At 41.8% G+C, this 14,693-nt stretch overlaps 3 protein-coding genes across 3 annotated transcripts; all 3 read left to right on the plus strand.

Moving 5' to 3' along the window:
- Positions 1 to 5,849: 5,849 nt before the first annotated feature.
- On the plus strand, positions 5,850 to 6,583 carry GCG54_00009386 (uncharacterized protein; the record flags this gene model as incomplete). Its single annotated transcript, XM_045409332.1, has 4 exons — positions 5,850 to 6,125; positions 6,182 to 6,230; positions 6,286 to 6,394; positions 6,451 to 6,583. 4 exons carry the CDS (start codon positions 5,850 to 5,852, stop codon positions 6,581 to 6,583), a joined length of 567 nt encoding a protein of 188 aa, XP_045256577.1.
- A 1,286-nt stretch (positions 6,584 to 7,869) lies between these two features.
- GCG54_00009387 (uncharacterized protein) lies at positions 7,870 to 8,331 on the plus strand (the record flags this gene model as incomplete). The annotated part of the gene is made up of 2 exons (XM_045409333.1): positions 7,870 to 8,019; positions 8,062 to 8,331. The coding sequence occupies 2 exons, from the start codon at positions 7,870 to 7,872 to the stop codon at positions 8,329 to 8,331; spliced, it is 420 nt and encodes a 139-aa protein (XP_045256578.1).
- A 2,720-nt stretch (positions 8,332 to 11,051) lies between these two features.
- Positions 11,052 to 14,400, plus strand: GCG54_00009388 (putative beta-galactosidase B; the record flags this gene model as incomplete). The annotated part of the gene is made up of 6 exons (XM_045409334.1): positions 11,052 to 11,182; positions 11,238 to 11,292; positions 11,346 to 11,413; positions 11,467 to 12,317; positions 12,370 to 13,365; positions 13,418 to 14,400. 6 exons carry the CDS (start codon positions 11,052 to 11,054, stop codon positions 14,398 to 14,400), a joined length of 3,084 nt encoding a protein of 1,027 aa, XP_045256579.1.
- Between the last annotated feature and the right edge of the window lie 293 nt (positions 14,401 to 14,693).

Here is a 14,693-nt window from a genome sequence, read left to right on the forward strand (position 1 = left end):
TATCTAACTATCCTATAAAGATATTATTACCTATACTTAGGAAAGATATAATATAACACTTAGCTAATTTAATATCTCTTAATACTTAAGTATTTTATTAGTAAAGTCCTATTAGATTAGTAATCCTATATAGTAGCTAATTATTAAAGTAGCCCCTATTATTAAAGTAGTAGAGATTAATATATATATCTATAATCTTCACTAGATAATCTAAAACTACTCTCTAGCTAATATATATAATATAGATAAAACTAGTCTTTTCTAGAGGAGTACTTTATCCTCTTCTCTTATTTACCTTATTATACCTAAGGACTAAAAGGATAATAACTAAATCTTATTAAGGCTTACTATTCTTATTATAGGTAATAACTCCTTCTAAGTCTAAGTTATTAGTAAAAATATAATACTTTATACTCTATATAGCTTTAACTTCTCTATATTTAACTTAATATAGAGGAAGAATAAAGAAGCTTAGTTTATAACTATAGTTATAGTAGACTAGCTAGAAGCTTTTTATACTTATATTTAGGTTATAAAACCTAATAAACTAATCCTTCTCTTAATAGATAACTTCCCTATATAGTGCTCTATAATATTATTAACCTCTTAAACTTTATAGAGGAGAAGGACTATATTTTATAGGAAGATATAGATATTTTTAGAAAACTTAAGTTAAGGTTACTTTAATATTAGAAAGAGGAGGGTAGTTAAAGTATAATTACTAAGTATAAGGGAACTATAATAGATATATAGATATAAAAAGAGGTAAGCTTTCTATAATAGTTATATTATAATAATTATATTATAATAATCCCCTATAATCTTAAAACTACTTAGTATAAGAAATATATTAATTATTATATCTTTCTTTTTATAATATATTAAAAATTCTACCTTATACTTTTCTATAAATATCTATTCTATTACTATTAAGTTTTATTTATCTACTCTATTTATTTAAGAAAAAAGAGAAACTAAATATTTAAAATATTACTTTATTATTAAATTAATTCTATATTTTAAGGTATTAATTTATAAATACTAATATCTAAAGCTAGAGAGGTATTAAGGCTAGCTTATACTTATAGAAATATAAAACTATATTTAGAACTTCTATATTAATAATATAGATCTAACTAATATTATACTAAATTCTAATAAGACTAAGAAGTTTAACTTAATTCTTCTTTATATTATTCCTAACCTCACTAAAGATATCTTAGATCTACTTCTATATTAGTATATAGAATAGGAATCACTAGCTATAGGTATAGTTTATAATAAAATAACTTTTTAAAACTTATATATATTTAGTTCTAAAATTCTATTAACTTAAAAATCTCTTATTAGATTTTATATTCTTATATATCTTCTCTAAGGTATCTTATTATTTCTATTTCTATACTTAGTCTACTTTCTATAAAACCTTTTTTTTCTTTTTATTAACTTTTATAGTACTAAACCTCTAAAGGACTAAGAGAAGGAATATTTCCTTAAGTATAAGGAAGTCTTATACTTATAGAAAAATCTTATTAAGCTTTATAATACTAGCTTCTTTAAAAATCTCTTATATCTTCTCTAGGAATTAGTAGAAATATAATAGCTTTAGCTAAAGTAAGTTAAGTATTATAAGCTATATTACTTAGAATTATTAATAACTAATAACTAAGGTTTACTATAAGACCTTAATAAGAATACTTAAGAGAAAGAGTTATAAAATACTTATATATTAAATAACCTTAAGGATAACCTTTATTTTATTCTAAAGATACTTACTTAGTATATCCCTTCTATTATATTTATTAATCTTAAAATTAAGATTATTTATAAACTATACTAAGAGATTTTATTTAGACTCTATTAGTTTATATAGAGGTATATCCTCTTAGCTTAGTTTATAATTATTCTTAATAATATATTAAAGTTAACTATTATAAGAGTTAGTCTTTAGACCTTAGATGTTTATATAGTATAAGGTAAAAGAAGATTAATAAATATTTATTTTAGGCTTAGTTAATACTTTATATAGGCTATTAAAGGATATTTATATTTTATATTTTAGCCTTAGAGTAGATCCTCTTAGTATCTTAAGGTTAGATTAAACTCTAGTATTTAGTAAAGATATTAACTATAGTAGTATAATTAAAATAAATAAAAAAAAGTAAAGGTTAAATTAAGCTAAGTAATAGCTACTTTCTATTCTAAATTCTTATAAGTATTTTTAAAGTATTTTCTTCTAAGAGAACTTATATATTTTAATAAACTTAAACCTTTATTTATTAAATTATAGCTTCTTACTCTACTTTACTTAGAGAATCCTAATTTTAATATTCTTATATTATTATTTTCTTTATACGCATTATCTTAATATTTAGATACTACTTTAATTAGTAAAACTCAGCTTCTATACTAGTTATATTATAAATTCACTTCTATACCTTTATTATATAGGGGTTAGTAGAATAGTCTATAGCTACCTTTCTTTTCTCACTAACTCTAAACCTAACTAAATAACCTATAAAAAAGATTATTATAATAACCTTATAGATTATTATAATAATATTATAGGTATAAACTATAAATATATAGTAGTAATAATATTTCTTAGGGTATACTATATAGTATAGATAGAAGATATTTTATAATAAGTACTTAGAGGGATATTTATCTTTACTTTAGATATATTATATTTTAATTATAATAAGAAGATAGATTAATAATAAATATAAAATTAATTTTATATAATATAGATATATAGACTATATTAGTATATTATATAATTTCTATAAAGTAGGTAGCTATTACTATAGTAATAAGTAGGTTAGTTACTCTTACTACCTACTAGATATATACCTATAACCTCTCTTTTTAATATCTATTACCCTATATATTCTACTCTATTTTTCCTCTATAATATATTATAATTATAATCTTATTTAGTTTATTTCACTACTAGCTATATAAGTCTTACTATTTCCCTTATTTTCACCTATTTAGAATCTAATTTCTTCTAGATATCTTAAATCTATAATACCCTCGCCTACTATATTATCTAGCGTAAGCGCTACTAAAAATACACCTAAGCAGACTACCTATAAGTATAGCTATAAAACTACTACTATAGCTACTAAGAAGACTAGCTAGAAGACTACCTATAAGATCCCCACCTATATTACAGGAAAGTATATACCTATCTACTACTATAAGCCTAAAAGTAAGTTAGATTATTATAATTCATTTCAGTTATTATAATATTAATATCCTTTAGATTACGCTTTATAGGAAATTTATTAATACTAGGCTTCTTATAGTACCTTTATTCTTAAGGCGCCCTTCTAGCGCCTTATTAAAGAAATTATAGATAAATAGGTTAGTAAATCTAGTTTAACTTATTAATAAGTAATAGCTTTTACTACTCTTTAAGAAGCTACTAAGGTAACCTTAATAACTATATTTAAAAGTATATTTATCTATTCACTTTCTATTCTTTTACTAACTTATTTCTAGTAACTCTATATATAGCTATCTATACTAAGAGGGTTACTATTAAACCTATAGATATTAACTTTATTAAGAAGATTTATATAATATCTTAAGGTATAGGATACTTATAGCTTAGTAATACTATAAAAGGTACTAAATTCTATTTCTATTCTATTATTTTATTCTACTTATATTTATTTAGATTATTCTAATAAAATTAAGTAGTAATAAAAGAATATTAGAGATACTTAATTCTACCCTATAATTAAAGATACCCTAAAACTAAATCTTACTATCTAATATAAATAAGTAAGTTAGAAGACCCCTTCTAAGAAGGGTAATAAAAAAGAGTAAGATACTATAAAAAAGAAAAAGAGAGTTATAGCGAGATAAACTACACTAAAACTAAAGAAGAAGAGAAGAACTAATTATAAAGACTTAATTTCTTCTATTAACTCTTATTATAAAAGTAATAAGATATCTAAGGATACTCCTCTATAGATACCTAGTTAGTTTAAAAATATTAAACTTAGTAATATCTCTACTAGAAATCTTAATACTACTAATACTACTAAGGGAATAGCTTAGCTTAGTAATATCTCTACTAGAAATACTAAAGCTATTAATAACTTAGAGTAAAATACTAAAGCTATTAATAACTATATTAGAAACCTTTAAGCTCCTACTAGCTATAAGGAAAACCTTATTAGTAGTAATATAATAAGTAATAATAGTAAAGAAGAGGTTATTAAATATAGCTATAATCTTAATAGTTTTAAGTATCTTAAAATCTTTAATAAAGAAGATTCTAAAACTAAGTTAACTAATACTCTTAAAAAAGTAGTAGGGGATACTATATATTAGCTTAATAATAATAATTTAGTATTTTATAATACTCTTTAAGAGTAAATAGATAACTATTCTTAAATTAATAAGAATAAAACTATAACTTAGATTTAATAAATAATAGTAGGATAAGATAGTTATAAGACTATATAATAAAGAATAGCTTAGTTTAGATAGATTATTTTAAGAATTTAGTAATAAGAGTATAATTATATTATATAAAAAGTACTTAAATATAGAAATAATTTTTATAAGATTATTATAATAATTATTATAATATAAACTTATTTCTTTTAAGATAAGTAACCTATATTACTAGTAAATTAAATTTTATATAATTAATAAAATAATTAGTATAATACCCTACTATATCTATTAAAAAGTATATACCCTTAACCTATAGGTATAAGTAGAATCTCTACTTATACCTAGATTAATATCTACCTATATACCTAGTAAACCTATCTACCTATATTCTAGGTATACCTATAACCTAACCTATTTAGATGGGTACCTATAGGTATCTATAGTATAGGTAATTTGAAGTCTACTCCTTGCAGAGAGAAGGTTTGCCTCAACCGCAAGCGCTTCAGTAAAACGGTCTTTGCGAGCACGTATAGATACATTAAAATCATTTAGTACTATTGCTTAACGTCGGCAAGAACGGCACTATAGATAGGATACTTGAGACACTCGGTTTCTGCTCGCATTCAGCAATCTTATCCGTCGGCATTCAAGGTTGGCCCAGGAAACTTCCCTGAGGTCACTTGAGGAACTTATGTCGAAAGTTTCTCCTTTCACTGCCGATCCGCAAGAAATCTGCCCCTTCGAGAAGAATTAGAAGTTCCTAATCACGGGAGCCAAGAGTCATGTATGGGGATCCCAAGATCACCGCCCCCTTACCGGAAAATACACAGCGAAAGAGCCGTCCGATCTTCGAGTCAGTTCAGACGAACATGAGACATCAGATAAACGCTCCCGCCGAGCCAACACATATGGCGGCAATCAATAGCAGACGGATAGGAGGACTTGCCCGCAGCCCGAACGGGTCGCCCCAGACTGTTCATCCCTCATGCGCCAGTTTCCACTATTTTTATTATCGACTCAAAACCTTGTCATGGATGGTGGGAGTTGGCAAAAGTGATGAGCCCCGTTCACATATTAAAACCTCCAAAGTCTAAATCGTCAACTCCGGAACACTCGGGCCACAAAGTCTCCCCCTTTCTCTCGGCACCAATCACTCGGGATAGCATAGAGTCGTATAACTCCACAAACAATATCACGATTATGAGGGCGATCGGTCTTCGCGAGGCCGGGATGGGGTTGCTCGCAGATATTGGATCGAAAGTCAGTCCTGTCTGCGGAACTTTCGGTCCAGAACTCGCGAAGATAAATAAGGCTGCCAGTCCGCCGCACTACTCGTGCTTGTGGGAATCTCAGTAGCTGTTTGTCACCGCTCTCCTAGTCACTCTTTTGATTCAATCCGAACACAGACATTCGTTTCAATAAATCATCTCAAGATGAAGAGCTTCAGCACCATCGTCCTTGCGGCTGCTGCCGCCACCGGCGTCATGTCCGCCGCTGTCAAGCAGCCCCAGCCCCTTGAGCAGCGCAACACCGGCTCCGACCTCAAGTATGCCGGTTCCGTCATGAACTCCGCCGCTTTCGACGTCTTCAAGAACACCGAGGTCAAGGTCGCCCCCAACGTCCTGAACTCCCGCCAGGAGGCTGAGCCTAACCCAAACCGTAACGAGACCAACCCCGACGTTGTCTTCTTGCTTCAGTGCACTGACGCTGTGAGTCCACTAGAATCGTAACTGGTGTCTTGGGATGATTGCTTATAAAAGTTCAGGGTTTCCGTGGTGACTGCCTCGTCTTCGGTGCTCCCCCTGGTTCTTGTGGTAAGTGATGGCCAGATCCATATCAAGGTGACGTATGCTGATCATTGATTGACAGTCTCTTTCTTCGACTTCAATGGCCCCAACTCCACTGAGGCTAGCGACCGCTTCAACGACAAGGTTACCTCCTTGTCCACCAACACTGGTGGAAAGTGCCAGTTCTACAAGTACGTCGGTTGCTTCTATCTACCGTATCATTGGATGCTAACAAGAATGTCAACAGGTTCAAGGGCTGCAACAACAAGGGCGACGACCGCGGTCTCACTTCCTCCTACAACTACAACTTGGCCGTTGCTCTGCCTGATGACCCTCGCACTGTTGAGTACGACAACGAGATCACCTCCTGGAGGTGCTAAATCAGTAGCCTCGTACATGAATAGACGAGAGCACCGGCCTTACAATAAGCCGAAGAGGGACGTCGGAGATGTTGAAGGATAGTTGAGCACTCAGATAGCAAACAATATACTGGGGCACTGCCATTGGGCGAATCGTCATTATCGTGTCTATATTGTGCTTTTTTGACCAAACCCAGGCCCCGCATGCTTGTTGTCAAGTGGATTTGAATAGTAAGTGAATTTCAGAACTAGCGCATCCGATCAGCATGAACATGAACGAACGTAAATATCAACATAGTCCTGGCGAATTCACCGCCGTTTTCGGCTCGTCTCCTACGTCGGTCGTCAGGATATGTGCGATATGAAGTTCTACATGCATCATGTAGTCGTGCATGTACCGGTAAACCTGCGATAGCTCATCGATCATTTGATGAGCCGTTTGTGACAAAGCATCGAGGAAACCAATGCGACGCCGATAAATCAATTCGGCGTGCAACAGAGGCCTTTGAAGCATGTGACTAAGAGGTGTTAGCTTCATACTTCAGTTTTGGGCCAAGAGTTTACTCACAGTCATACTAATGGCCTCCAAATCGTTTTGACGTGCAATGATTTGACGAGGCACAAATAATCCACCACGAGGGAGAATCCAGGTTCACTGAACAAACTTTGGGTCAATATTTTACTTCCGCGAGAATGCAACGCTGCTTCTTTCCACCGTATCGGAGCGTACCGATTGGGAAGACGAACCAAGTGAACTTGACTCCTTTCGAGCCATTATGTGACATAGGCACATGTCAAACCGGCCTTCAGATTCAGCCGATATGCGGGGATAGATTAATTTGCAGCGAAGACACAATTGGATCAAATGTAAGCTCTCCTCCTCCGCATATCATGTTGCAGCATTCGCTTCCCAGCTCAACTGGGGTCTTTCAGCTCAATTTCAAGTTGCGTGTCATTTGTGACTTCTCTGGTTCCGGGTAAAGAAGTAAATTGACGTGGAAACCCCGCACCAGATTGAATGCGTCTACGGAGAGACTGGGCCGCATATATCCTACAAATCCAGTTCTACAAAGCGTTGGCACAGGTAAGTATTGGACGATGCTTCTTTGATACGAACTTGGCACAAGTATAAATTAGGTGCTCGACTTCGATCTTTAATAAGAAAGAAACTGCACTTCCACCGTAAGGTTTCCCACACGGGGTTCAATCATATATTTCACAATGCAGAGCATTTCAGTCGTGATCTTCTTCTTCAGCTTTTTAGCTTGGTCTGTCCCTTAATCCAACTATCGCAATACGTGTTACTGATGTGGGCTAGGGGTCTTCTCGGCCAGATCACGCTGACTCCCTCCACGATCGATCGAACTAGAACCACGACCGTCACAAAGACAGTCACTCAAGTTTCTGTCAGCCTTACTACCTCAATAATTACAACCGCCACTACTTCGACTGCAACCGTAACTGCTCCCATTACCTACCGCGAGACAACCACCGTAGTGGCCACGAAGACGGCGACAACAACTCAAACGACCACTCAGACGACCACAGTGCCGTGCTCCTTGGTCAACTGCCCTAAGATAACTTTGACGGGAACGATTTGCAAGAGCTGCTTCGTAGCGCAGTGCACGACGACTTCCACCGTTACCAGATCATGTGGCTGCTCGAGCGCTCTTGCTACGACGACTGTTGACTTTGAATGTGAACAGCCTGACGTGTGCAACAGAATCGGATGCAGGACTGTGTACGCTGTGGCTACTCCGGCTTGCTAGACAAAGTGATGGAAAAGAAACGATGAGTTCCATGATGGCATGGTGTGGCTTGTAAGACTGCGTGGTTCGGATCTGGCGAAGCGAACAGGTGTAGCCAATGCGTCATCATGCGCCACATGTGAAAACGATACCTTTGGTACATTGTGTAGTCTTCAAATGCCAAGCATCTTCTCAAGTAAAGTGCCACGTGAGTGACGATAGTATTGCATAGTGACAACCTATCCGACCTCGCTGTGACCATTTATGTGAGTTGAGAATCCGGCAGATGAAGAAGGAAAAGTACCACGGGAGAGTAGCATGTCAAAATTAAGTAGAAACAAATCATAGGGGAAAATCAACGCGATTTTGGGATTCGAGCCTTCAAGGGCCGTTACGTGTTTTGAAAAAGATCTTTAGTTCGTGACGGTCTGTTGGACTGAAGACGGCCCCGAGTCCCCCGAACTCGACAGACTCACGAATCCATACCAGCTCTTTATCAAGTCAAATTGAGGTAGGGTAGGTGCGATGAAAAAGACACTTGCGTGGGCGGTGAGAGATCTACCCTACGTTACCTTACCTTAGGAAAGGAGCAGCACCAGGCCGTACCTGCCTCTCCGCGTACCTACCTTACCTCACCTGGCTTATCTGAGCAAGGCAGCCACCCCTGGCCTTCTTCTCCCACTTCCTTCTCAGAGAAAATCGTCACCCCGCCTGAAATATCTTTACCGCCCCGTTTCTGTCGTCCAACTTCCATCCGCCAACATCACCGTCACCCTCTCTCTTCTACATCACCACCCGATGGGGTTTTCAACCATTTTCGGCCTCGCTGTCATCGATATTTGCCATGACAGGGTAAGTGGATTTGAAACATGTCGTTGCAGAGAATTCCATCAATGTTTTGTGTCTCCGGCGGTACATTGCTGACTACACATCCAGCCTTTTTCGAGCACTTTGCGACACCGACCGGAGTCGTCACGAACGCTCTGCGAAGTCGACCGAAGTCACCACCAACCAACTGTGCGATACCGCCCGGAGTCACCCTGCTCTGCAAAGTGGACCGGAGGTGTTGCGAGCAAGATCTGCCAGACCCTTCGCCAGTTGGCCTTGGACAAGCGGACGACTTTTTTCGTTAGCATGGCTTGGAGGTGTGCTTGTAATTGATGATGGCACTATCATGGAAAGGCCCTGCTCCTCAGAAGTGGCAATGTTGACGGATGATACACGCCTTGTGAACTTTCATGCTGCGGTCCGCCGAGCGAGAAGAGCTAAACCCTCTGTCTCAATCACGCCACATTCGTGGTAAGGGCGGGACAGATGAGAGCATCATTAGTGTTTTCATGTCTGCGGCAAGGCAAAAATGATGGAATGAAGAATCGAGGTTGTCTTGGTCTTCCTGCCCTGCTCTTCAGGAGTGGTAACGCTGACGGCTGGTACACGCCATGGGGCCTTCTTGCTGCGCTCCGAATAGCTTCGCGAATAGCGATCGACTATCACTGCCCGGGAGGGTGGTAAAGGGTGATAGAAGTCTGTACTCCAGTGCTACCAGGCCCACGGCGCGGCAGGGACCCGGGACTATTCCTTCGGGGATGGTAAGTCATTCACCAACACTCTTGTGTCATGGATCTGACGCTAACTCACGAACAAACGAAACTACTCTAGAATGTCGGCGAAAGACAGACTTAGTGCAGGTTGGGGGGAGGTTGAACGGCCGGCTTCCGTGATGGAGATGTAGTTGACTTGGTAGACCGGACCGGGACTGGAGTTGGAGAATACGGGTTGATTGGGAAGGCGGCGGGGAGGTATGGAGAACGGTAATTTGCCCTCTCGCCTACCGCACTTTCCTCTGACGAAGTTATCCTCACTCATGCGATGGCGCGATCGGCTGCAGCTCTTTTCTGAGATTGTGGGTTCTGGCGTGAACCGTTGGAGCGCCCAATGGAGTGGAACAGATATGCACATGCAGGGCAAGCGAACAGGGTCTCAATCCATTAATTCACCGACATACTGCCTCGGGCCGAACTTCCGCGGACTGCGTTCTATGAACTCACAGCGATGTTACTGAGCTCTTGGTACTGATTTGATTTTCGTCCAGCATCCTACCCTATTATGCGCGATTAGTGCCTCGGCTTGTCCCGAATTGACATAAAAAGTGGCATCGGCCCATGATATTGCGACAGCTCAACACCGACATAGAAGCCATCTAAGCTGCCAAGGCGGAGCTCGTGGCAACGGCCTACGCGCCCAAGCCTGTGGAGAAAACAGAAAGGAAAAATATCTCGATTTCTTGGGTCCGCAAAATCATGTCGTGCGGGACGAGCTTTGTCGGTGAAATGGTCGCTCAAGAGGGACCACTAAGCCCTTAGCTCGTGGGAAATGAGGTCAACGCTTCTGCGGTTTGATGACATCAAAATTCAGTTGTCTCGATGATTGACGCGGTTAGCCGAAATCGCGGGGGCGGGGATGAATTGGGGATCGTCAGGTTCACCTTGACCACGACCCCGGCTCTCCCCTCATGATTCCCCGCATTTGTCGGTGCCATCAACACCGAGCGCGTTTGTCCGGATGCTACGCTGATTCCAGGGCTACACACCGGACGAACATGGGTTCTCGAGGGCGCGCAGGGGTTATTTTGCGATGTTTAAAAAGAAGAGAGACGCAGTCAAATCTGGAATGAGCTTGAGGCGGCTTTCGAGTGGTATTGCCAATTGGTCTGTTGCGTTGCATCCGATTCGGTCATCACGATGAGATTCGGATTGAAAGCCGGTGGGCTTTTGTGGCTCGCGGCCTCGCTTTGCGGGTCTGGCCGTGCTTTGGCTCAGGAAGACGTTGACTGGCCGATCCACGACAATGGCCTCAATGAAGTCGTCCAATGGTGAGACTTGCCGAAGATGTTTCATCGAAACAGGTACTGATGCAGGGACATGCAGGGATCACCACAGCTACATCGTCAATGGCGAGAGACTCTTTGTCTTCTCAGGTGAAGTACGACCTCCTCCATCGCAGATCCCCATCATGATGATACTGACAGCTTCCAGTTCCACTACTGGCGTATTCCGGTGCCGGAACTTTGGAGAGACCTTCTTGAGAAGATCAAGGCGGCAGGGTAAGAGCGTACTGGATTGACACACCCAACCTACTCATTAACAATGGCGACAGCTTCAATGCCTTCTCCATCTATAACCACTGGGGCTACCATAATCCGTCCCCTGGGGTCTTGGACTTCGAGACCGGCGCCCACAACTTCACATCCATCATGACCGTCGCCAAGGAGGTCGGCATCTACCTGATCATTCGCCCTGGCCCCTACGTGAACGCCGAGACCAACGCCGGAGGATTCCCTCTCTGGGCCACGACCGGCGAGTACGGTTCTCTGAGAAACGACGACTCGAGGTACACCGAGGCATGGACTCCTTTCTGGGCCGAGATCTCCAAGATCATCAAGCCGCACTTAATCACCAATGGCGGAAACGTCATCATGTTCCAGATCGAGAACGAGCTCAACGGACAATGGAAGGATATCCCCAACCGCGTCCTCAACCCGCCCATCGCGAACTACATGCAGCTCCTCCAGGACAGCGCACGGGAAAACGGCATCGATGTGCCTTTGTCGCACAATGCTCCCAACATGCGAGGATACTCTTGGTCCAAGGACTTCTCCAACGCGACTGGAAACGTCGACGTTGTAGGCGTGGACAGCTATCCGTCCTGCTGGAGCTGCAACTTGAGCGAGTGCACCGGTACAAATGGACAGTACATCCCGTACTTGACCCAGAACTACTACGACTACTTCACGGTTCAGTCCCCGTCCCAGCCAAACTTCTTGCCAGAGTTCCAGGGAGGCTCCTACAACCCATGGGGTGGACCGGAGGGCGGCTGCCCAGGCGACATCGGTGTTGACTTTGCCAATATCTTCTACCGCGATCTCATCTACCAGAGAGTCACTGCAATCTCCCTGTACATGATGTTCGGCGGTACCAACTGGGGTTGGCTTGCTTGTCCCGTCGTTGGTAGGCACACTCTGCTTCCCAGCTGTTATTGATTTACTGACATCTCTGCCAGCCTCCAGCTACGATTACTCCTCCCCCGTATCCGAGAACAGAATCATCGGAAGCAAGTTCTACGAAACTAAGCTTTTGACCCTTTTCACGAGAGCCGCCAAGGACCTAACGAAGACGGAGAGAGTCGGAAATAGCACATCATACTCGAGTAACGCAGCCATTACCGTCGCCGAACTGCGAAACGTAGACAATGACGCCGCCTTCTACGTTGCGCGCCACGCATATTCCCCTTCCAACACCAATGAGGCATTCAAACTCTCGGTTAACACGTCAGAGGGTGCCCTCACTATCCCTCAACATGGAAGCTCCATCGCAATCAACGGACATTCGGCCAAGGTCATTGTCACCGATTTCACCTTTGGCGAGAAGAAGCTGCTGTACTCCACCGCAGAGGTTCTCAGCTACATCGTCGTCGACGGCAAGGAGGTCATTGCTCTTTGGCTTCCCGAGGGTGAGGCGGGCGAGTTCGTGGTCAGCGGTACCACCTCTGCCGAGCTTGTTGGAGATGGAAACGTCGGCGATTTCCAGACCTTCGCAGGAGAAAGCAACGTCACCGTTGCGTACACCCAGAAGAAGGGTATCACCATTGTCGACCTTGGAGATGGCTCGCGTGCTGTTTTGCTGGACCGCACTGCAGCTTACCTTTTCTGGGTCCCGACTCTCGACAATGATGTCTTGGCCCCTGCCAACAAGACCGTCTTTGTTCAAGGACCTTACCTTGTTCGTTCGGCTTCTTTCAATGAGACGGGCCGCAGTTTGGCTCTTTATGGAGACGCTGACAAGGATACCACTATTGCCGTTTTTGCTTCTGAGTCCACCTGCGGTATCACTTGGAACGGCAAGAAGCTTGAGATTGTTTCGAGAGAGGGCAATGTCTTCACCGCGAAGATTGAGGGCCCTGCCGAATTCAGTCTCCCAGCTCTTGGCCCGTGGAAGGTCCACGATAGCTTGCCTGAGATCGCCACCGACTACAAGCCCGCTTCCGATTCGTGGGTTGGTACGTATTACCCGACCTCTGATCAATTTTACCATTTGCTAACACCTCACAGTTGCCGACAAGACCAACACTTCCAACACAGTCAAGCCTGCCTCAAACAACCCTGTGCTCTACGTCGACGAGTATGAGATTCACGTCGGAAACCACATCTACCGGGCTACTTTCCCAACCACCGAGAACCCTCCTACTGGCGTGTTCCTCAACCTCACCGGAGGACTCGCCTTCGGCTACTCCGTCTGGCTGAACTCGGAGTACATCGGCTCCTACCTGGGTCTTTCCTACCTCGGCGCTGATGCCAGCGAGTTCTCTTTCGAGAACGCCACTTTGGCGAAGGAGGGCGACAACATTCTCGTCGTCGTTATGGACAACTCCGGTCACGACCTTCGTGAGGCTGCCCTCGCCCCCCGTGGAATCACCAACGCAACCCTCCTCGGCCCCGACGCCTCTACGTACAAGTTCTCCGAATGGAAGATTGCCGGAACAGCAGGCCGCAACGACCTCATCGATACTGTCCGTGGCCCGATCAACGAGGGCGGTCTCTATGCCGAGCGCATTGGCGCAGCCCTTCCCGGCTTCCCCGACGAGGACTGGGAGACCCTCAGCTCTTCCAACGAGACACTCTCCGTGCCCGATGCCGGTATCAAGGTCTTCCGAACCGTCGTTCCCCTGGACGTTCCTGCCGGTCTTGACGTTTCCGTCTCCTTCCGCCTTACCGCTTCGTCTAATGACACCTTTGCGCCGACACAAGAGGGATACAGCAACCAGCTCCGTGCGCTGCTGTTCGTCAATGGGTACCAGTACGGCCGGTTCAACCCATACATTGGCAACCAGATTCACTACCCTGTGCCGACCGGCATCCTCAACTACAGCGGCGACAACACTATCGCTGTCACGATCTGGAGTCAGTCGGCTCAGGGCGCCGAGTTGAAGATTGAATGGCAGACGGATTATGTGCACACTTCGAGCTTCGACATGAGCTTCGATAGCGAGGCGCTGCGGCCTGGCTGGGATGAGAGCCGTCTCCAGTATGCTTAGGGACGCCTGGAGGTGGAATAGTTACTGGGGTGAAAAATTTTCATCTTTGCGTAAGTACATAGGAATATTCAAATTGGATGAAAGGTCGCAATTCTCCACGTGGTTGTATCGTCAGGGCCGTCAAGGTGAATGTCTAAAAAGTGGGAGTCGAATTTTTGCTTGTTTTATCATCTGAGATCACCACAATTAATTTTTCCCCCGACATCCGTACAACGGTTGGCGATCAACATTCAAGGATTTCGCCATCAATGACCTGAATTTTCCCGATTTGGTGGCTCATTGCCTCGGCGTCA

The sequence above is a fragment of the Colletotrichum gloeosporioides genome (assembly GCF_011800055.1).
Source record: "Colletotrichum gloeosporioides strain Lc1 chromosome Unknown consensus_117, whole genome shotgun sequence".
Taxonomy (NCBI): domain Eukaryota; kingdom Fungi; phylum Ascomycota; class Sordariomycetes; order Glomerellales; family Glomerellaceae; genus Colletotrichum; species Colletotrichum gloeosporioides.